General features: G+C 47.5%; 1 protein-coding gene across 1 annotated transcript; it reads right to left on the bottom strand.

Moving 5' to 3' along the window:
- Positions 1-1,790: 1,790 nt before the first annotated feature.
- CPA4 (carboxypeptidase A4) lies at positions 1,791-22,910 on the bottom strand. The gene is made up of 11 exons (XM_080831456.1): positions 22,814-22,910; positions 18,219-18,300; positions 17,648-17,782; positions 16,451-16,549; positions 13,301-13,402; positions 11,866-11,973; positions 11,015-11,125; positions 9,782-9,872; positions 8,122-8,321; positions 7,080-7,164; positions 1,791-3,180 (listed from the first exon to the last, which is right to left on the bottom strand). The coding sequence occupies exons 1-11, from the start codon at positions 22,879-22,881 to the stop codon at positions 2,993-2,995; spliced, it is 1,269 nt and encodes a 422-aa protein (XP_080687582.1). The 5' UTR covers positions 22,882-22,910; the 3' UTR covers positions 1,791-2,992.
- Positions 22,911-23,228: the final 318 nt, after the last annotated feature.

The raw sequence follows: 23,228 nt of genomic DNA, 5'->3' as shown, positions 1-23,228 counted from the left end.
AAAGGTATTCAGAGCTCTGGAGCCCACAGTGCACCACAGTGTGACCCTACATTGAAGCAAAAGATTAGCTGTTTGTGCCCCCAAGTTAGTCAGGCATTGGCTGACATTTGGGGAGGTGATACAGGGAAAACAAGTGCATAGCTTCCTGTGTGAGTCAGCCCCTATTTGGCTAACTGCAATTCTCCAGAGAGGGAGGGAGCCTTGAGCTGCTGCCAGCTAACGCTCCCAGCAGCTGGGAATCGGTACACTGAACAGGAAAAGGGGTCTGAGCATGTATCCTATCTTTCTTCCCTTTCCCTACAATTTTTTCAAATTTTGTATGGCTTCCTGAAAGGGAATTATTACTTGCATTTTGTTCAGTTATTTGGAACTTTCTAGAAAGGAGATCATACTAAATTTTGTTCTGACTCTTGTATAGTATTTCAGTATGTGAAAATACCATACTTTATTTACCCATTCTCCCATTGGTGGACTTTCGGATTATTTTTCGGTTTTTGCTATTATGAACAGTGTTACTGTAAACATTCTCTTCTATGTCTCCTGTTGTTTATGTGCAAGAATTTCTTGGGTTTATGCCTGGAGTGGAACAGCTGGACCATAGGTGTGAACTTTAGAAGGTAATGCCAAATTATTTTCCAAAGTGGCTTTACAGATTCACATGCCCACCAGTAATAGACAAGAGATCCTATCACCCACCTCCTCTCCGACGTTTTGATTTCTGTAAATTGAAAGAGTATAAAATGGCATCTCATTGCAGTCTTGACTCGTAGGTCCTCGATCAGTAACCCTCTCCTCATATGTTTATAAGATACACACGTTTCCTCTTCTGTGAAATGTTTGCTCACAACTTTTGTCCATTTTCTCTTGGTTCTTTGTGCTTTTCTTATTGGTCGTGGGATTTCTTCATATGCCCTTTGTTGTGTGTATATGAATGTAGTAAACATCGTCTAGTTTATAACTTCTCACTTTCTTTATGTGTATATTACTGGACAGAAGCTCTTAATTTTATTATAGTCACAGGTATCCTCTTCATGGCTTTTTATGTATTGTTTAGGAACTCTTTCCCTCAAGGAACGTAAAGGACCATCTCACTCGTGGGGGTGAGAAGGTCTACACATAGAGCCAGGTTAGAGGCAAGTCCCAGACGCAAACACTGTCATGCCTCCTGGGGTATTGTCTGGTCCAAGGCAACCCCGACTAGCCGGCACAAGCGATCAGCTGGCTGGCTGGCAGGTGTGTTCTGGTTCTAGAATTAGATATGTCATGCCATTAGAGCTGGATACCATTAAAAATTCTAATCATAGACTGTAATTAACTTTCCTTGCTCTGACGCCCTGCTCACTAAACAACCTCCTGATTATAATTTGGCTTCCCATGTATCTTGCCTACAGGGAGAGAATGTACCATGCAGACCGACGTGAGGATCCAATCCACTAACCAGTTACATGCCATGATGTAAATTAATAAATCCGTATTCTGATTTTATCACATGCCTCATCTGAGCTCTGTGGGCGTGAGTCAGCATCCCTGAGTCTAATCAACATGGACACCAAGAATATCAAGCGCCTGAGCTAAAACACTAAGAACTAGACCCAGGACCAGAGTGCAATCACCAAGGTAACACAGCCCTGGAGGCCCCCCGGCCCAAGGGAGAGAAGGCCTTCCTACAAGTCATGCGATACAGAAAGGGATTAAAAATTGACTTTTGACATTAGAAAGAGCTGCATATTCAAAACCATGGCTTGGTTCCATTCAGGTGAAGGCGAAGAATCGGAGAGGATCATGAGACTCATATTGAATATTTATTGGCTTATGAGCACATACCAGATGCCGCACGAATCCTAGGCAGGAGGATAAGATTAACAGACATGTCTGAGAAAAGGAAAAAAAGGAAGAAGGGCAGATGGTATGCGCTGAGAAGGAATGGAACAAGAGAAGGCTGACTGAGGAATCCCTGCTCCACCTGGACGCTCACGGACCAAGATGCAAAGTAGAAGTTGTCTTTAAAGACCAAAAGGAAAGCCAGGAGGAGGAAACACAAGGTACACCAGAGCAGAGGCAGGAATGTGCCGCAGGAATGTGCAGTGAGATTATCCAGGTCAGAGGAGTAATTTAGGACCCGTAGGGTGAGGGCAAGATCTTTGAAGTAAGTTCAAAAGGCAAAGTAGAGGTGAGCCCATGAGGACAGATGGGGATAATTTAGCAATCCTGCTATTAGATCACCACTTCATTAAGGGTTCCTGGGTGAACAGTACCTATGGTGGCACAGATCCCCTTCTGGGATCCCCGTTACACTGTGTAACGAATGGAAGAACGTGATCAGAACTGTTGTATCTGGGCATTTGGGGCCCAGTGAGGAAAAGTGATCCACTACTTTGTTTTCAGACCCCAAACAAACAAAAACCAAAAAAAAAAAACAAAAACCAAGAACAAAAACAAAAAAGGAAGATGGCCTCTACTGATAACCTTACAAGATTTATTTTTCAAAGACAAATATATTCAAGAAGGAGTGAGATAAATTAAAGGAAGTTCTATGTCACCTTTGAGACTGATCTCAAAGACAGGCACTGTCGCCCACAGCATCACCCTTGGGGCCCCAGCAGCACAAGGTCACCAGCCTGGCCGGATGGGACGAGGCTAGGGAACTATCTTAGATGCTTTTTTGTTCTCAAAATGAGATAGAGACATGCTACCCAGGACCCAGATGCTAAGTGTGGCCTGCCCAACCAGTTATGTGAGAGGAAGGCCACAGAAAGGGCTCAGTGGACCAGCAGGACTGAAACACAGCAGGGTGGCAAGAGCGCCCCTCTGAGGTGCACCACCAGAATGCATGAACTTCCAGGATGAGGGCTGAGGAGGGGCTGACCTGTGCTCCCCACAAAGCCAGAGGGCTCTGAGTCACATGTGAAAGAACAAGCTCCCTTTAAATCATGGCTTCGGTGAGCACGCGTACATGGGGAGAAATAACCGGAGATAGAGCAGAGTGCCTCATTTAGTAGAGATTGTCCCGCACATGCTCCATGATGGTCTTCAGCCCCAACCAGGTCTCCTCTGCAGTGGGGATGATCTGGTTGGCTGGCAGGAGGAAGCCATAGTGCCCAGTATCTCTCAACTCAAACGTGAATGCATACTTGATGCCATGATCATATGCCCAGTCAACGCTGCTCCCGCTAGCTGGATCTGTAAGTCAGGAAAGAAAACACCTTTGAACCCCAGGTCCTTTCAGGGTAGATGGGCAGGCCTCAGGAGTTCTGCCTGCCCATGGTTCCTTAGGGACCTAGAATTCTTTCTGAAGGTCATCAGGCCACCAACACATGAACACCGGCCTGATCCGTATGTCTCAGTCTGTCCTACACGATGGTCATCTTCATTCATCTCAAACCAAGAGATTTTAAATCTTCGAGCCCACCTTTTCGCTAACTCACTGTTTAGACTCTTTCCAGTCACTCAAAACCAATCTTCACAGAGTGAGACAGGCAGCCTCCAAGCCAGCCCCAATGATCCTTGTCTCCTGGTTTTCACCTCCCTGGGTGGTCCCCTCTGACACTGAGTGGGGTTGCCCTGACCTGGGTAACTAACAGGAAATTGCAGGAATGATGGCGTGTGACCTTCAAGGCTGATCATAAAGACCGTGGCTTCTGCCTTGCTCTCTCTTAGATCATTTGTTCTGGGGAAAGCCAGGCATCAGGGCGTGTGGATGGTCAGAGAGTGTCCCATCACCAGGTCTGAGTGGTGAGAACGGAGGCCTCCTGCCAGTACTCAGCAGCTGAGTGAGCCACCCGAGAAGCAGACCCTTCCAGCCGGGTCAAGGATTTAAAGGACTCTAGCCCTTGACTGCAACCTTGGGAGAGGCCCTGAGCCAGAGCCATCCAGCTAAGCCATTCTTGAATTCCTACCCCAGCGAAAGAGTGGAAGAAAATAAATGTTTATTATTTTAAGCTGCTAGGTTTTAGGATAACTTTTTACATAGCAAGAGATAACTGATAAACACAGAGAGAACAAAGCACAACCCTTGAGACTTCCTTTTGCCAAGAGGCTGGGGAAAAGAAAGAGGCCTGCTTTCCTGCTTCTTCCCAGCCAAACTCTACTAGAGCAGAAACTGGCTAAAAGCGCAAAGTGTGGATGACACTGAATAATAAAATAATGATGTCAATAGCAGCTATCATTTATTGAACATCTCCCATAAGCTGGTCATTTATATTGAAAAGTTCACATCTATGACCTCATTAATCTTTAAAAACCCAGTGAGGTGGGTATTACCGTCCTTGTTTTTCAGAGAAGGAAATCCAGACTCAGAATGAGTAATTTATCTAAGGAAATATAGACGGAAAATGGTAGGACTGGAATTGAAACCCAAGGCCATCTGCTGAAAAAAAAGCCCATGCTTTCCTCAACCTCCTCCCAGTCCATTTAGTATTTATGGTACATGTCTGTTAAATGAAAAGATGGGTCCTTTTGTTTTCCATTATTCTTGAGGGTTATTTCTCATGGTATCACTTGTGATTTTTTTTTAAAAGACTTTATTTATTTATTTATTTGACAGAGAGAGATACCAAGAGAGACCGAACATAAGCAAGGGGGAGAGGGAGAAGCAGACTCCCCGTGGAGCAGGGTGCCCAAGGCAGGGCTCGATCCCAGGACTCTGGGATCACAACCTGAGCTGAAGACAGAGGCTTAACAACTGAGCCCCCAGGCACCCCTCCACTTGTGACTTTTCTAGAGATGCTGTGATGCCATGCCCCATGAGGTTATGAAACAGGCTCTCCTGTAGTCTCTGAAATTCTTGTGTGGTTTCATATACCTCTACCTACTTGTGCTCTCTCTCTCTCTATCTTGCTGTTAAATAAATAAATAAAATCTTTTTAAAAATAATAAGATAAATTTAAAAATTAAAATAAATAAAAATCACACTGTATTTCCCAATTGACATTTAAAGATTATTCCCTATTCGCATCTACAGACGCACCTCATTCATTTAAGGGGGGGTGGGCACACTGTTTCACTGTGTGCCTGCACAAAATGTGTTTTTATTCGGTACTGTACTGATGGACATTGAGGTACTCAGTAGGCTTCTGTGAGTATGAACAATGTTGTCATGAACATCCTTCTTACTCAGGATCTATCCACGAGTCAAATGAGCCTAAAGAACTTGTGTCCCAGCCCTTAGTAGTGAAGAGAAGGGGAGAAGGTTGCTAGAGGCAGGTAGTCTGAAAGCAGTATAGTCTGACCAGGGGAAGGAACGGGAAAACTCTAAAAAAGCAGATGCACAAATTAAAGCAGCAAAATGGGCTTGGGGCTGCCCAGCACAGGGAATGAAAGTGCAATGTGGCACGGAAGGCCTCCGGGACATTATTACTAATGTTCAGAAGGCCACTACGTCATGAAGAAAGGAGCTTAAATCCCTTGTACATGCTCTGTTTAAAAAGGCAAGAAAGTGTGAAATTTGAGATAATTTTCAGCTAAAATGGTTAACCTAAGAAAAGGTCTGGCACTTGAAGGGACAGACGTCAACCATGCGTGTAGCACATGTAATAACCCATGGGATCAGAGTGTTATTATACAAAAATTGATTACATTTTTGGGGAGCAAAGGAGGGTAGGCAAAGCCTTTAAACAATACAGAAGATGGACTCTTGAAAGACTTAGGAAATATTATGTCTCCTGGACAACACTCAGGGAGCGCCTTCCACCTCTGGTTCTGGAGGAATCCGATGAGTATCTCTTGGTTTTGGCAGAGCTTGGGCTGGGAAGAACGTGTTTTGTGTGGGTTGACAAGGCCATCCTTTAAACTGGTGTTTGACCCAAAAGCCAGGACTGTGGTGACCCACAAAGCTCTTTCGAGAGGGCCTCACCAAAGGACTCCCACCAAGTCTCTTCACCCCTCTGCAGTCCTAAACTCAGTTCTCACTAATGGAGCAGAGGATGGAGAAACTCTCCTGAGGTGTTTCTTCTCCGAGGAGTTCCCATTTAACAACACTAATAATAATCAACCATGAATAATTAATGGATGGTTCCCGCAATTAGCCACACGAACACCCACATCAGGCTAATTGCTTTATGCAACAAGGCAGCATATGAAACACACACAAGAGTGCTGAGGTCAGATACAGAGGAGGACCCAGGAGGGGGGATGGAGAAACTTTCCAGAATAGGAAGGCTGAAGGGAACAGCTAGCTGAGGTGGAGCGCTTGGATGGAGAGTTATGGTGTGGAATAGGACAGAAATATCGGCAAGTCTGCAGGGGGCCTGAGGGGGACCCACTGCTGGAAAATTACTTACAGAGGAGACACTAGAGGGGAAAAGACGGGCACTGGCTGCAAAGGTGTCAGAACCATGCTCCTCATGCTTGTGCTTTTATTTCCCCTTGATAGCTAGACTCCTGGAGAACGATAGTATTCTTCGATTTGATCTTTAAGTTTAAAGCTCAGACTCATGGAATGAGGAAACTGGAAGGATCTCCGTAGGAACAGAGTGAAATGCTCACATGAAACACTTCAGTGAGAAACCAAAACAAAGCTATTTCCTCAAAATGAGGCTGAAGCTGTAGGTAATGAGCCCGAAGACCCTCTTCAGGTTTGGAGCCTTGGTAGGGTTTGTTTGGGGTGTTTCTTTTGGCTTGATGCTAACCATTGCCGAGAGGACCTCCGCTCCCAGCATGCTGTGCTCCAACTCGTGCTCGTCTCTGATGGGAAGAGGACGGAGTCTCCTCCATGCCCACTACCACCACCTTGGTCTGCATCTCCGAAGGTGGGCTTCCTTTGAAAATGGAACGATGCTCTTGAGGAACTTTTGATAAACGATGTCGGGATCTTTCATGGAATAGAAGGGACACAGACTCCAGCATGCCAGCAGGACTAAACTCACCATGGGCAGGTGACACGTAGCATGACCGTAGTGACAGTACTGATGGAGACAACCGCCTACAGCAGCTATCATTCCACAGGCCTGACACAAATTCAGTCTATCGCTAACAGCCAAAACCATCAGACTGCAACGTAGTAAGCCTAATTTGCGGCTCTCCTTCCACTTCAAGTTTCCTCTCCAAGCATTTTCTAAATAACTAATAGAGCGAGTACTTACAGACGGTGGTGCAGGTAGGACCCACTTGGTACGTCGTGCCCGACAGGGAAGCCAGAGCTTTGGCCGCACGCCTTGCCACCTCGTCCTAGGAGGGGGGACCAGCAGAGTGAGAAAGAATGGATCCCACAACCTGACATCCCTCAGCTACTCTGCATTGCAATGGTGTGGAAGGTTCTTGGCCCTTCCCTCAAGTTTCCCTTCTGGTCTCCTCCTTTTCCATCCAACCAGAGCCAAAGCCTGATACACAGAGACATGGAGGGCTGCTCACCAACCCAACCTAGTGAATACACCACCATCTTCACCTCTCTTGAGGGATGGGAGTGTCATGTTCATGAACGTGTGGGAAGGCCAAGTACGTTCCAGAGAAAACCTTCTAAGAGCTGGGTGTTCCCAGAGTGGAGGTGGAGACAGGGCCATCCTATATGCATATGCCAACACCTGTTTGAGACCAGAATGTGGCCCACACTTAGCATGAGCCCTGCATCTACTGGGAGGTTTAGAGACTAGCTGTGGCCCTGGGCAGGGGGGCGCTCTGGAGTCTACCAGCATAGAGGGAGAAGCCTGTCTTCACCCTACAGATGACAGCCCTACTCTAGTCAGTCCACCCTAAGTGTCTGTTCACATCCTAGGGCAAGTCATTACATGTGACGCAGAGCACCCCTAGGCTGTAGCTGGCACCCTACTTCAATTCTACTTGACTGGAATGAGGAGCACCTCTCCCTCACTTAGCACAATGCCACCCACAGTTTTTGGCAAGCAATGGGTCTGTCACACATTTTGGTCAGAAAAACAACTGAGAAGGAAAGGCAGGGGTCAGGCGTGGTTCTTGGAAGTCACAGCAAACACAGAAATAAGGAGAACTGTCTTCTACTCCCCAGGGGGTCTGATGGCACAATCCAAAGGGCAGAAGGAGAGAAGACCAGGCCCCTAATGAAATAAGTCCAGGCTCCTGGACTGTCTCTATAAGTTGTGGAAGGACCACTGTGGCAGCACCCCGGGTCAAGCAGGCCCAGGGCTAGGTGGGAGGCAGCCCGTCACTCACCAGCTCATCAGCATCTGGGGCCTTCTTGACGGTGTACCCGTATGGATACATCAGCAGCTGTGAGTAGCTGTGCAAGTCGATGAAGCATTTGAAATTCCCGTGTTCTTGGATGAAATCTACCACCGACTTCACCTCCACTTCCGAGTTGGCATGAGGTCCATGGTATATCTCAGAGCAAGGGTTGTCACTGGCCCCCTCTCCTGTGGGGAGTGGCCCAAGCAGAAACATGAACCCATCAGCAAGAAAACAGAAATGCAGGACACTGAACCCGGAAGGAAAAGCAGGAGGGGCGTGGCCATGGACAGGTGCATGGAAGGACCACCCCGCCAGGAGCCTAGTCCACAATATGTGTACATGGCGGGTGGGAGTGGGGTGCAGAAGGGGGAGGGCACCGGATCTGCCACAGTTGAGGAGGGAAAACTGGAAGGATTCCTTTAAATGGATAGAGTCAACCTTGTATTGCATCACTAACAGCTGTCATAAATAATTAATATCGTACTCGACAATGAGTTGTAATTAATAAGTATTCCAGATAATTAATATGAATACCAATTAATAATGAAAATGACTCCATTTATTCTGGTGTCAACTCATTCTCTTGGTTCAGATCTTAATGGCCAAGTGCTGCCAAAAATAATCTATTGTTGTGGCTAAAGCCGCCCAGTTGGCCGGTATTCAGATACTGCCTTCTGTACTGGTTCACGACACAGCTCCCTGAGGTACGTGGCAGGTGCGTAAAACCACTCCGCTTGTGGGAAGAGCTGACTTAACTTCCACGCCCTCAGTTCCCCCATTTCTCTCAGCTCCTTTCCCACAGACCCAGGATTCTCCCCGCCACAGGGTGTGGGGCGGGCGAGTGTGCAGGTGCAAGTAGGTTGAAGACAGGACATCAGCCCAGCTGTGGAAGACCGCGAGAGAGCCCTGCCGGCTTCTGGAGCTGCAAAGCGAGCTCCGACCCTAACTCTTGGCCACCTGCTCCTGAGACTGTCTCCGAGTCCAACTGTCTCGCTTCAGATAATAAAACTCACTCACTGGGTCAGACGAATAAATAAGGGAACACACAGGAACACTTTATCCGGCAGCCAGTGGGCATGACTGTAGGGATGGTTTTTAAACAGCTGGAACTCAGAACCCGGATCTCCTAATCCTCACAGCCTTTCTGTGACACCAAAGGGCTGCGTGTCACACTGACACATCTAAGGGTCAACTGCTGGGATTGAAGCCTCACCACGTCCCACGATCTGGTCTGGCAGGGTGACTGTGCTAACTACTCTCTTCCCAGTTACCACCAAGAGCCCTTCCACCCAACCAGTCCCTCGCCCGGGAGAAGCGGGGATGCCCAGGGCACAGAGCGTGGATCTGAACATCTAAGACTAGAACCATTTTTAAAATATTAGTGTACTTTCAGGAGAACAAGAATTGCTGAGTCATTCCCTTTCAAAACTACCCCCCAAAAATGTTAAAAACAAAAACAAAAAAAAACAGAAAACAAAAAACAAAAACCTGAGACGGAGTGTAAGGAATTGGCCCACGTCTCTCAGTGAAGCAGGAATGGAGCCAGCCTGGAAACTGGCTCCCTCACTGCCCGCTCAGCGCCCTGTGGACCAGGCTCCCCAGGGGCAGCAGGGAGGGAAAGTCACCACCCCCATCCCCAGCCTACCTGCAAAACTAGCATTCCAATTTCTGTTTGGATCAGCACCAACGCAAGGGCTTCCAGGATTGACAGACCGTGTCTTCCTCCATAGTCGGTTCTGGAAAGACCACCAAGGAGGGAATAAGCATTCAGGGGTGGGTCAGGGCACAGGAGAAGCGAAGGTGTTCTCTGGGGCGGGTGTCTATGATGGAGAAAGATTCTTAGCTCTGTCTGGAGGATCACTGGGGCCCCAGTCCTCACGGACTGAGCAGTCTCCTCTCATCTCCCAGAGAAAGGAGGTTCAGCCCTTTGGGCTCAGAGAGAAGGACTCCCCCAAAATGCCCTGATAAGAACTTTGTAACGCAAGAACCAGACTGATGTCACCTGAACCCTCCAAATTGATTTTTGGCTTCGGCAGAAGGAGGACAGACAGACATCGTCTGCCCGAACTACCACTGGTCTGACAGGAAGTGCACAGCAACTATTTTATTCTTGCCTGAAAAACTCAACTGAACCCAATCGAACTTCAAGCTCTGACTACAAGTGAAGAGCAAATACGGGGGTTACAGGAACGAATGACACACAACAAAGAAACCATCAGCCAAATTTAGAACGTGAGACATTCTACAGGACAATTTACTTGGTTTCTCCAACAAATGAATGACATTTTTAAAAGAGGTGTGTGAGGGGGTGGGTAACCGCCGTAGATTTAAAAAGCATACAGAGCGGCAACAACCAAATACAGGTCCAAAACCTTATTTGGGGACTGATTTCAACAAACTGACTCAAAAGACATTTAAAAGATAATTGGGGGAATTAGATGATGTTAAAGAAATTCCGTTAAATTTTTTAAGTGACAGTGGTGTATTGTTTGGGTTTTTTTCTTGTTTTGTTTTAATTACCATCAACCAGAGATGCATATTAAAGAAACTTGGGGTCCAATAACCTGATGTCAGGGATGTGCTTTTAAACAAAAGGGAAAAAAATGTGTGGGAGGGAAAGAAATGAAAAGAGATTGGTTAAGTGTTGATAATTGTTCAAGATCAATGAGAGGGAGTTCATTAGACTATTCTCTCAAAGAAAAAATATTCCCTGGTGACTCTCCACTCAGGGGATGAGTGAGAAATGGAGCCCGAGGAAGCTTGTAACGTGCACGCATGTGGGAGTTCTCTCCCCGTTCCTACAGCTGTTCGGGTGGCACAGCAAGGAATTCACTAGACTCTTCTCACCTTCAAGCCCAGCTCACTCAGTGTTACTCACTCGAGTTTGTGTGTACACATATCCATCAGGATTGGCCACAGGCAACAAGAAAATATCCATTTTCTCCAAGATGGTGGTGATGGCTGGGTCCTTCCCGTAATCAGATGCGATCTAAGCAGAGACAAGAAGCTTGTCAGCTTCTTGGGTGACCAGCTGGGGTGCCCGGTCGAACCCCGTGTATCTTCCCCAGGTGCCCCCTGCAGCCTCTCTGTCCCCCTCATAAACACAGCTCTCTGCAAAACTCTTGGAGCGCTTCAAACCCTGGGGGAACATGACCTCCTGATGACATCAACTGCAGAGTCTGGGGCTGCCTGGTTGATTCCTTTCTTCCAGGGGGTGGGAACAAGGGAGGGAAGAGCCACACATCATCATAGTTTTGGGGAACCTGGGCCCCCACGCTAACGGGTAGGGAAAGTACATCCTCCACACGCAACACCCCTCCTCTGGCTAGTGCTGCCTTAAAGCAGACTCTGGGGTAGTGGGGCACATGGAGACAGCCTGAGATCCCTGAGGGTCTAGAGGGCTAGGGTGGGCTGATGGCTAAGTTGGTCTGAGTTACGCTGCGGAGAAAACTCTGCTCCCTTTCTGCGGGGCTGACTATGGGCTCAGTGTTTCGGGTCTATTTCTACAGCTCATTAGCTTGCTCGCTGCCATGAATGGACTTTGTCATTTAGCCACAGTGGCTTGACCAAAGGACTCTGACCTTTTGCTTCTCCAACCCAAAAAGCCCTCCCTCCAACTGTTTCTGTGCTGAGTACCTTCCCACCTCATCCCCCCAGGCCCAGTCTCCTGGGACCCCGCAGGGGCACCCTGGCCCCCCAGAATTGTCAGCTAATACCGCGCGACATGACCTTCCTCGCAGTCCAGATCGCCGTGGCCTGCGAGATCCACTCCCGGGAATGGATGCCTGCGTTCAGCCAAACGGCTGGCCGCCGCCGCCTGCCTTCCGCGGTGCTGAACTGTGGAAGGACAAAGAGGCCCGAAAATGACCCTCCTGCCCGTGTCTCCACTCACCTCTCCTCTTCCCAGCTCACCCCTATTCATTTAATCAATTTAAGATAATTCAGAGACCAACTGTTCCTGAGGGTACCATCTATTTATCAGGTTTATCCGTGACCAGGGAGCTTAATTGGTTGGCTGGCGAGGCCCGGCCGCGGCTCCGGGCCACTTGAGCCGCTCCAGGACTGGAAGCAAATGGCAAGGGGAAACAATTGCTATTGTGAATGATAATGCCAGTGTGATTAGAGATAATATTATGTCTCTTGAAAGACCTCAAATGGTACCCCAACAGAGAGAGGCCCGAGAGTGCATGAACCGGCGTGTTCCAGCTGATGCAATAAATGAATTCAATTTTACAAAGAGGAAGACAGAGGTTCACTATAGCTCTTTGCAAATGGCATTAAATGAGTTTTGGCTCCTGCCTTTTAGTGTGGGGTCCGGCCACCTTGGGTCAAAGCATGGTGCTAATGAAGCCAGAGTCTCCATTTGGTTGGCAAATCATCTAAATTTATGTGGATTATTTTAGAGCGACCGGCTCAGTGGCAAACCTCCTCTGGCTGGTAATTCAAGCCAGGAGTCTGGGTTCTTCGGGCTTATATGACACTAAGGATCTAACAAATTCTTAGCATCCTCACTTGTTCCATGCTTCATATCTCCAAATTCCTTTTTATTCATTTGGCTGGGTTATTTATGTAATTTATGTCCCTGCCATAAATTCTCTACCTCTTTTGCCAATATAGACCTGAATCTGTTAGAAATATCTAGAAGTTAGGCTTTGTGCAGCCAAGGATCATAGGCTGGGCTTAAAATTACATCAACCCTAAAATTAGCTTCCTAGATTGCTTTTCCAATAAGTACCCCTAAAAGTAGAATAGAATTTGTAGAACGATCCCAATTTGACTTGCTTTTCAGAAGTAAGAATGAAGGCAAAAGATTGTGGCCCATCTGAGCGCTTTCTGGAATGCTAACAGACCCAAACCACCTCCATCCCCATACCCCTCACCCACTCCATCCTCTCCCACCCATGACCCTCCCCTCAAGCTGATCCTGTCTTTCAGTCAAAACTTGCAACGGGTCTCCTTCTAAGTTCTAACTCCTTCCACGTTAGGCAAAAACAGGGAACTCTCAGTCACACCAAAATTGAGCCCCAGTAGATGTCTCCCCATGCTTCTGAAATCAAGAAGAGCCTAAAAACCTCCCTCCTTCAGGGGTCTGAGGGCTGGGTCCTGGACACAAGGGACCAGGAGCCTGAGTCCAGCCAGGCCTCTTGAAGACCTCGAGCCTCACCTTCAGTACATACATGGGCCGGTTTTCAAATGAATGCCCAATCTTCACCCTGGTCGCCAACTCAGGAAAATCTCCAGCAATGCTGTCCATCTCACGGTAAATCTGAAGCATTGAAAGATGGGCTCAGGGGCATTTGAAAATTTTGTTTTCAACTCTGGGTAGGTATCTGTGAACTTCATCTTACTTACCCCAATGACTTCTTCATTGATTTGATCAATGATTTGATCCAGCCCTGTGATCTCAGGGTTGACAATATTATCGCCATGGAATACTTTTTCTTGAAGAACTGTCTTAAGAGCCCTTTTCTACAACATTCTAGAGAATAGCACATTTTATCTGTCCATAAAATCATAGGCCACTAAACTAGAGAGACTTGCCCACAGACTCCTCTAGCAGTGTGGTCCTTCATGCCACACCAGATGGGAGAATCAGCAATTGCCCCATTTGGCCAACGTTCTTGAAAACGGTCCTCTCCAAACCTTTTGATCACTTTCTTTACCAGTTTTTTTAATTAGCATACACCATGTATATATATATACATATATATGTGTATTTGTTTTATAATAAACATATGTTATGTATATTACGTATATGCAATACATTATGTATACCAGCAGAATAATGTACCAAATGTATTAAGTACACTATAAAAAAAGAAACAAAATGGTAGCATTAATAATAAGTATAAACGTATGTAGAACATAAATAGAAGTTGTCATAGTTTCTTCCTCCAACCCAGTGAAGCGTCTTGCTTATACCCTGTAGTCCAAGCCCCCCCACTTTGGAGATTCCTCTAATGGCCTTAAGAGAACGAGTGAAGAGGGGCGCCTGGGTGGCTCAGTGGGTTAGGCCTCTGCCTTTGGCTCGGGTCATGATCTCAGGGTCCTGGGATCGAGCCCCGCATCGGGCTCTCTGCTCGGCAGGGATCCTGCTTCCCCCCTCTCTCTCTGCCTACTTGTGACCTCTCTCTGCCAAATAAATAAAATCCTTTAAAAAAAAAAGAGAGAGAGAGAGAGCGAGTGAAGAGCTGTAAATCACGGCAGCAAATGCTTCCATTTGGTTTCAATTTCTAAAAAAACTTGATTTAAATAGGGTTCATCCATCTTAGTTGCTCAAAACTTCTGAGGGCAAAAGAAAGAAATATAGAAATGTATGTTTAGACCTTAAAAGTAGAAGAGGGAGCCTTACAGCGGAGAAAAATACGCGATCGATATTGACTAAAATTCCAGCTTCAGTAGTCTGCCAGAGCGGCAGTCAGTATGGCAGACCGAGCAGAGGCAAGAAACCGCCCCCCAAATACATACTCAAGCCAGAGAAACTACAATGAAAATAATTCCCAGCCAAGCTTAAAAATCAAGAAAGGAGACATTGCAGGGGTGAGAAATGAAAAGGGACCTAACCAGCTGAGTGGAGAGGAGAAAATGGAGCCTTGGGACCAGATATCTGCTGTAGGCACTGAGGGTTTACAGCAAGTCAGGAGTAGTGATTGAGGGCACAGGAACCGGCGTGGGCCAAGGAGCTGGAAATTGAGAGCTGAGAACCGGCCACTCCAGCCATGAAAAGGTCTTGGAAACTCTACCTACTGACCCTAGAGAGTGAAGCAAAAGCCAGATGCCCACCCTGAACCGTGAGAGGCAAGACAGTCCCCCAGGAGAAGTTAAAACACCAAGCAATATCGGGAGGAAGGGTCCAAATTCACACTGCCAGCATGAGGAGGAAACTCAGCCGGCAAACAACAGAAACAACGCAACAGCAACAAACACACAGGAAAACAGAAACTGGAAACCCTGGCTGAGACAGACAGGAGACTCCCACCAGAGACCCAAGCAGGCCTAAGCAGTTACAGAACGAGAGCTCTTCAAAGCTGTTTTTAGAGAGAACTGCATGTGATCAAGCCAAGAGGGAGACTGTACACCAAGGCACAGCAGAAGGCCTCACGGGGGATGGGGGATGTGGGGGAAGCTGCAATCAGATGGCAGTGACCCCTAAAGCCGGAGAGCAAAACCAAGCCCATGAGAAAGTGCAGCTCCCATAGCGGGCAGGTGAGGGGATGGCATTCCCGGGGTCTTGGGTGACATTTGCAACCACTTAGCTCAGCTAGGGAGGGTACCACGCTAACGAGGCTCACGTCATGGGTCTGATCCCTGTGTGAGCCCTGAGCTCTGCTTTTGTCCGTGGCCCTGGACTGAACTCCAAACTTTATCCAGCTGCTTTGCAGATGTATGTCATTGGTCACCAAAGGGATCAAGGGGCAGTGCAGTTGGAAGTGTATACAATAAACAAAGCTACTGACAATCATGGGAAAGAAGTGAAAACAGTTGGTCAACCTTGGAAATAATCCCTCATCTAGAAGAAAAATAACTCAAAGTCTATGTCTCACGAAAAGCATGCCAGGAACCCCATCTTTGGTTATAAAGAACAATGTGTATGCAGGTATGGGAAGGAGAATAACAATTTCATTTTGAGATGTTGTTCTGAGCTAGTAGAGAGTTTCTAGACTAATGTAGAAGACATTGAGGGTCGTAAGGAAACTGTAGGCTATGTGATGCAGTCCCATTCTATAGCCCCTCTTGATTCCTCAAGTTCTAATATCATATTAAGTGGTTCAGCTCCAAATTTTTTATTGGAAGTGTTGGCTTACCTTGAAAGTCAGTCATCTATATAAAGTGGTTTTTAACTAAACACAGCACCAAAACACATTATAGTACAAATATGCATTATAAGTAATCATGATAAATGAGTGGAAATATTTGGTTAACCTTGGAAATAACCACTTGTCTACTTGCCTAGAATAAGTAACATTTTAATCTGGGTGAGTAAAATACAGGGATTATGGTGGGGTATAAGAAGGTTGAATTACAAGGATGGAAATGATTGTAATTATTTCATGGTTTTCTTTCAGGGGTTGCCTCAGGAAGGAAGGATGCATGTGGGAGAAAATGTTCAGTTGTGTTTCACTATGCTCTTAGGTGCTGGTGGGAGATAAACAACCCAAGAATTACCAAAAAAAAAAAAAAGGAAGTGTTCACATTTTAGCCCCTTAGTAAAGGGGTACTGCACTATGGACCAGGGCTTCCTCCAAGTAAGAAAAGGGGTTACAAAACCCAAGATGCCAATGACCTTGATCTTAACCTGCTCCAAGACACTTACAGCTTCCAGGGAATGGTAGGCCCCATAGTTGAAGTTATTACTGCTCCGCTCTTGCCCTTCATTGTGTTGCATTTCTTCATCTTCGTTATCTAAAAGGGCCTAAAATAGACACGGCAATGCTGTGAAGTGACCCACTGGAGACGGAGGTTCAAGTTGTTTCTGCCACGTTTTGGCATGAGTTGGCCAAGATGGCGGCACCCTCAGCACACAAATGTCAAGGTGTAAAAGGGGGTCAGATTTCTTCCACGTATCTACAAAAGCTTATTTCTTGGCACCCAAAGTACACCACCCCATTCAAAACCCACTTACTCCCCCAAAAGCAGCATATGTGCTATTTGGTTATTCTGTACTATGAATTCTCTAGACATCAGCCTGCATCTGGTATCCAGTGCCTCTGAAATACACAGCTTGGGAAACCATTCAGAAACAAAGAAATTCTTATAACCACTCATACTTTGAAGGCTCCTGGCAGATGTCTGTGACATGTGAGGATGATTAATAAGCTCACAGCTGCTCACGCCATCAGGAAACTCCCGGGCCAAATCACCAATTAGTCCATAACCCACCTCGGTGAAGGAGAGAACATGAGCCAGACACTGTCCTGCTGTTCCGATACAGGTCGTGAGGCTGGTGTCTAGCTTGGGTGGTGATGTTCCTGCTGCTGAGAACTACGGGTGACATTCCCTCATTCTCAAAAGATGCTTTTCATGACGAGTCTCCAACATAAACCACCCCCCCCACACACACACACACTTTTCTTCCCTCTTGACTTCAAATACAACAAGGGAGAGAGGGTTTGTATTTGTGGGGCATCTTTGACGGACCAAGTACCGTTGGGCATTTCACATACACTTAATATATTTAATTTTCTCAATCAATTGTATGAAGTAGGCATCACTGCTACTACCATTTTACTGATAAAGAAATAGAGTCTCAAGATGTTAATAGCTTGTCCAAAGTCACACAGCTGATAGCAAAATCAGGATTCAGATCCAGATCTGTCCAGTTCCCTAACCTGTATATGCCCTTCCTAAAACAACATGTTCCCACTAAGAAGTCACGGCACTTTACTTCCATGGACCTCAATGAGTTCATTTATAAAATGGAGAAGGATAAGACCAAGACTTGCACGTGTCTCAGGTCCACTCTGTATGCTTTGCCCTACACAAGACCAGTTAGGGACCATGGCCTACCCACCTGCAGGTCTTTAATTGTCACTGAGTACTCTAAGCCCTGGGACTTCAAGAAGGATTTGACTGGCTGCAGACTGACAGATGGGACCAAGACATCCACAGGACGACTGAAGGTGGAGGGAGATTTCCAGACGTTGAGCTGAAGAAAATGGAAAATAAAACCAGGTTAAAGGACAGTTCAGGTAAAAGGCACAATGAGCTCATTCTTCTCAAACAACTTCCAAAAGCCAGGATGATCCCTGAGGAGCTGGGTTCTGACCAAGGGAAAACTCTGCCCATTTCACAGCTGTGTCTGGTCAGGCCTACCCAGAAGGCCAGACCTGGCGAAGTCCAAGAAGTAGTAAGTCAATGACAGACAGAAAGAGGGAGCCCACCGTTGAGGGCGCCCAGCTCCCAGGACAGCAGTGCCATGATCTACGGCACTTCTCCCCATCAGCCCTCAAAAACGTGTGAGGGCCCATTGACTAATATAGGACTACACACAAAAACTCTCCAGGAGTAACCATGCCGGTGGTGCAAGCGTCTTTCGTCACTGAAGTCAGAGATACTCAAGAGGACTCAGAAGAGCCACATACCTTAAGGTTGTCTGAATTCACTAGCTGACTTAGTTTGCTGATCTCGTCTCCATTTCTGACATTAATCCTAAAAACTTGGTCCCTGGAGGGGAAAAAAAAAAAAAGGCAAAAGATAATGGTGAGCTTTCAGCTGGCAAATAAACCCCAAGCCTATGTCCCAGACATAACTGGGCCGAATGAGAGGAAATGGTCTAGTCTTTGGTTATAATGTATAGCCATTAAAAATAAGACTACGTGGCAAATATGAAAAAGTGCTTATAGTATAACTTGAAGGGAAATATTAAGTGAAAGAGCAGGACACAAAATTGTATGTATGCCATGATTACAAGTATGGAAAAAGCAGATGCATTGGAAGAAAAACAGACAACGGAAATATAGCAAATGCTGACAGTGCTTATGTCCGGGTCGTGGGATTATGGATGACTGACTTTTTTTCCCCTTGTATCTGTTTTCTGTAATGTGGTCATATTACTTTATAATGAAAAACATATATATTTTGCAGAAAGGAATGTTCCTGAGTTACACGCAAAGCTAACTCAAGACATAAAGGAGCACTTCTTCACTGTCAGGGGCCCGGACTGAGACTCTGGCTGAAGGTCCACACTGGAAAGAGCTGGAAAAGAGAACAGACCTTCCATCCTTGGAGGGTTAGCTATTTGCTGGGTGGTCTCCCAATCCCGTCCAGCTCCAGAACTCCATACAAATGTGAAGTACAATACGGGCTGGGTGCTGGGGCTGACTTGGGATTCAGTCTTCCCCAGGGGGGCCCTGAGAAGGCTCAGAAGGGAGCCGGCCAGTCCCGAGCCCCCCTTTGTTGTTTGTCCCGAACTTGCTTCATCTACACCATTTAGCTTCCGCAGCAGCGGCAGGGGCCGAGGCCCCCAAAGTCCTGTGTGTGGGTGGGAGAAGGCCGAGCCTGAAAAGCTGCCTTTGTGCTCTCAGCCGGCTCAGGGAGCCAGGGGGAGCCATTAGGCCGTTGCTAGGTGACCACCCGAATGAATCCGCACTCGACGCTGTCACATGCGTCATCCCTTTACCCGAATGAATGCGGGAAGAGCTGCTGGAGAGGGCTGTGGGCTGAAGGACCTGTTGACAGGGAAAATGGTTCTGTCACAGGGAGCTAAATGTGCAGCCTCACGTGGCCGAACCGCATCTTCCCATCAGAAAACTGGCTCAATCCAGATGGGACTCTCAGGGTCTCACTTTGTTCCGGGAGGTTCTGGAGACTCTCCAGGGGGTCTAGTTCAGCCCCAGAGAGGCCAGGTCCACCGCAGAGTGGCTTCCCCTGCAGGTGGTGGGTCTGGAGGAAATGCCAGCTTTCTCCCCAGCCCACCCAGGCCTTGGAAGTGGGCTGCCAAGCACGAGCCCTGGGAGCTACTGAGGCCACGGAGGAGAAGCCACTGGCCGAGCAGGTCTCAGTCAGAACCCAACAGGCCTGCTAGGGGTTGAACTGCAGCCCTGCGAAGGTGGGGAGTCAAACCACCATTTCCCCGACACAGGCAAGCAGCCTCCCAAAAAAAGGAACAGGTTTAAAACAGAAGGGAAATCCTTACTCCTGGCTAAGTACCAGGGCCCATCTGCCGAACTTATGCTCTGTCACAACCCACCCCCAACACTCCAGAAAAAGAGGAGTCTTTAAAATGAGTGTTCTAGAAAGCACCTGTACATTGACATCTCCATCCACAAAACGAGGCATCTCGTAAAATACAGCATTAACTAGAACAATGACAAGGAAGGAGGGGAGGGAGAAGGAGCAAGAAAAAAAAAGAGAGGAACATAAGAAAAAGGGGCTCTGCAGAACACGAAGATCACATTACACAAGCACCCAGAGCATGCATTTTACTTTTCCCGGATTGGTGACCTCACAACAGAGCTTCCACACTCCTGGGCACAGTCCACGACAGTGGAACACAGTGGATCTAACTGGCCCCGAGCGTGAAAAAATCCACAGCACACTCCATCAGGTTCTATCAGCCAAGCTACAGAGGACAAAGATGCAACCCAAGTGCAGAGAGGCCGAGTGGAAGGATGGGTGCAGAGTGGAGCCCTTCCCCAACTGTCTCTCCTCCGCCTCTCCCTCCTCCATCCTCTCAGCTCCAGCCTCATTGAAATCCCAAATTCACCATGTCCTTTGCCCTTCCATGCCTTTGCACATGCTGTTCCCTCTGCCTGGATGTACAGCCCTTTTCCTTATCTGCCTGACAATCTCACGCCCAGGCTCTAGAACCAACTGTCAGCACCCATGAGGTTTCTCCCTAACCTGGAAGGAGAGTCTTCAGATGGTGCTAAAAGAGCAGGGAGGGTGGGGTGGATCTAACACCATTCTCGTGAGCCTAAGTCCACCCAAACCTAGAAGCAGAAAGAACGTAAGGAGGTACCCAGTGAAGGGGAGCCATTTTCTAATCGTCCTGGTCTCTATCTGAAAAATGCTCTTTCCCAGCCCTGAGAGTTCTGATAGCTGAACACAACCTATCTCTGTGGTCTGGAAATCCATTCAAAGATCTCAAACTCCCTGAAAATGGAAGACGGGTCTGGGAGAGGGGATATGTTGGAATTTGCAAGTTGCCGTGTTGACCCCTGTGACTCCACACAGGTGCTCTTAGTGATGTATTCATTCCAGCCTCTCCCACACCTGCCGCCGTCCAGCTGCTACCAGCACAGTGACGGGCGCCTTCCCCTCGCTCACCCTCCCACTCATCCCACATCCTGACAGTCAACAGCCCCGCTGGTGCCGAGCTTCTATGCCTCCGTCGGTTCCATGCACACAAGCCAAGCGCCTGTCCCTTGTGCCTTTCTCACCCATACCCCCAGCCACCACAAAAGTTGATTTCATGGAACTCGTAGCTGCCTGCCAGCTACTGCCAATGCTCCAACTGGTTCGGCAACTACATTCCTGTTTGCTATCTGTCCTGCACCTCTAGGCATCCTGGCCACCGTCTCATCCTCAAGATGACCAAAGGGCAGGACAGAAGATACCAGCAGAACAAGACACTGGGGGCAGTGGGGCATTAAGCGGAAGGAACAAAAGCTGGGGACGGGGGTGGTGAGGGTAGGGGAGAAAACCCATCATCTTCATCGCCATCGGTACTGTCCCTGCTCCTAGCCAACCAGTACTCTGGCTTCCCACCACTTGAATTCTCACTGAGGCCAGTTTCCCCTTGCTAGAAAATGGTCACTGAGCTGGGTGTGAGGGCCATGTCTCTGAGCCCCTGGAAGGATCCCACCACCTTTGCTGGGTCCCCACTGAGAACAGATTTTGGGGTGAGGACGACACTGTCTGCAATTAGCTCATGCACACAGCCCTTTCTGTGTAAGCTCCGCTCCCATGGTGGGCACTCCAGCGCCAGACCCTGCTGTCTCAACTGGGGCGTCCACCACACTGTAAGTAAAGTCTGCATCCTGAGAAATAAAGATTTTTCCGGCCATGTGAATAGCTGCAGCGAGAGCGTGACAGCTTCATGCTTCAGCCCACACGGCAGCGAGCATAGTTATTACACGGCGACTGCTGAGCTGCCGGTGGAAAAAGCTTCTCTGGCCACCTGCTATGCCTAAGCCCTCTGAGCTACTCCACAGTAGACACCAGGTGTGAAAAGAAGTCATCACCATAAAAATTACTCAATCTCATATAAGTAATTACCCCAATAAACAAACCCCAAGTCCCTTTAGCCAGCTAGCATATGAAAGAGTAGACTAACAGATAGAGATATCTCTGTGAGATAGACTATTCTCCCCTGCTTACCAGTTAAGTGGGCTTGGGCAGGTTCCTTAACCTTTCTGAGGCTGAGTTTTCTTCATGTTTAGATTGCGGAAAATAACACCCCTGCCTGGCCGAGTTGTTGCGGGACCCAAAAGATAATGCACATGAAAGCTCTTTGCAAATGGCAAAGCATTAGGCAGTAATGAGTTATTCGAATTCAATCTTCCAGCAGGGGACCACAGCATCCTTCCATCTATCCTACCGCCCAAATGTCCTCTCCTCCGCAGACCACAAAGCATTCCGCACGGACCGTGTTGACCATGTGTGTACGTATGCACGCACACACACACGCACGCACATGCACGCACACACAATCCGGCCGTAACCTTTCATGCCAATTCTCACCACTGTGGCTAGGCAAGAGCTAGCAAATCTCTGTGTCCCAGATGCTGACGAGAAAGCCCCAGGTCTACAAAGCCTTCCCCACTAACAGAGAGGTGAAACCAAAAAGCCGAAGACCCAGGTTTTCCCCTAAGCACGGCAGAAATTAGAAACAATTGCTGGTAGTTCTTGGTACTTCATAATAGAGAAGTGAAAAAGTAAAAGAGGTCTGGAACTGACCTTAGAAATAAGAACTGGGAAGGAAAAGAGCTGGCAGGAGATTAGGGAGCTAGGGAGGGACTGCGGAGGCCACCTGGTCCCGATTTCACAGGCATGACTGAACCTGACAAAGAAGGAACTTGCCCGGGATGACACAGGGCAGAACTGGGACACGAGCTCATGTCTTCTTTTCCAATGGCAACTCCACTGGAGATATAATCAGCCAATCATTTTCAAATCCATTTGGTTCCCATAGCACTGAACCAACCAAATAATAATAAATCCAAAAGGAACTTACCCAAAAAACTTTTCTCGGCCACAGACGCTGAGCCCAATAAGGGCCCCAAAGAACAATATCCACTTCATGTCCCAAGGGTGTCAGTCCCAAGGCTGTCAGTCATAGAGTGGCTGAGTCAAGCTGTATTTATAAGAAGTCTGAGGCAGACTCATGTCCTCAAAAATGCTAATGTGATTCCCAAGCACCCTTGCAACCGTGATGGTACATCAGGCGGGCCCCTACCAATGCCTCTTCCATTCCTTTGGAGTGATAAAGGCGTCTTGATTTACAAGGCCAGGAACTTGATCCTCAGGCTGGAAAAGTCTGTGCCAAGGGTGCCATATTGCTCATCATTTGGTATTTAAATAGTGTTTTTTCAGTAAATAGGGAAGTCCCAACAGTGCTGGAAAGAATTTATACTGATAGGAGAGGCCAA

The sequence above is a fragment of the Martes martes genome, assembly GCF_963455335.1.
Source record: "Martes martes genome assembly, contig: scaffold_241, whole genome shotgun sequence".
Lineage (NCBI taxonomy): Eukaryota > Metazoa > Chordata > Mammalia > Carnivora > Mustelidae > Martes > Martes martes.
Note: the sequence above shows the minus strand (reverse complement) of the source record. Positions and strands in the feature narration are given on the sequence as shown.

Excerpts from the sequence above, each read along its gene's own strand:
- CPA4 (XM_080831456.1), bottom strand. The coding sequence starts at position 22,881 with ATGAAGTGGATATTGTTCTTTGGGGCCCTTATTGGGCTCAGCGTCTGT. Across the intron at positions 13,403-16,450 it reads CCTACCATTCCCTGGAAGCT|ATTTACCGTGAGATGGACAG; the intron begins GTAAGTGTCTTG and ends TCAATGCTTCAG. Across the intron at positions 11,126-11,865 it reads CGATCTGGACTGCGAGGAAG|ATCGCATCTGATTACGGGAA; the intron begins GTCATGTCGCGC and ends GTCTCTGCTTAG.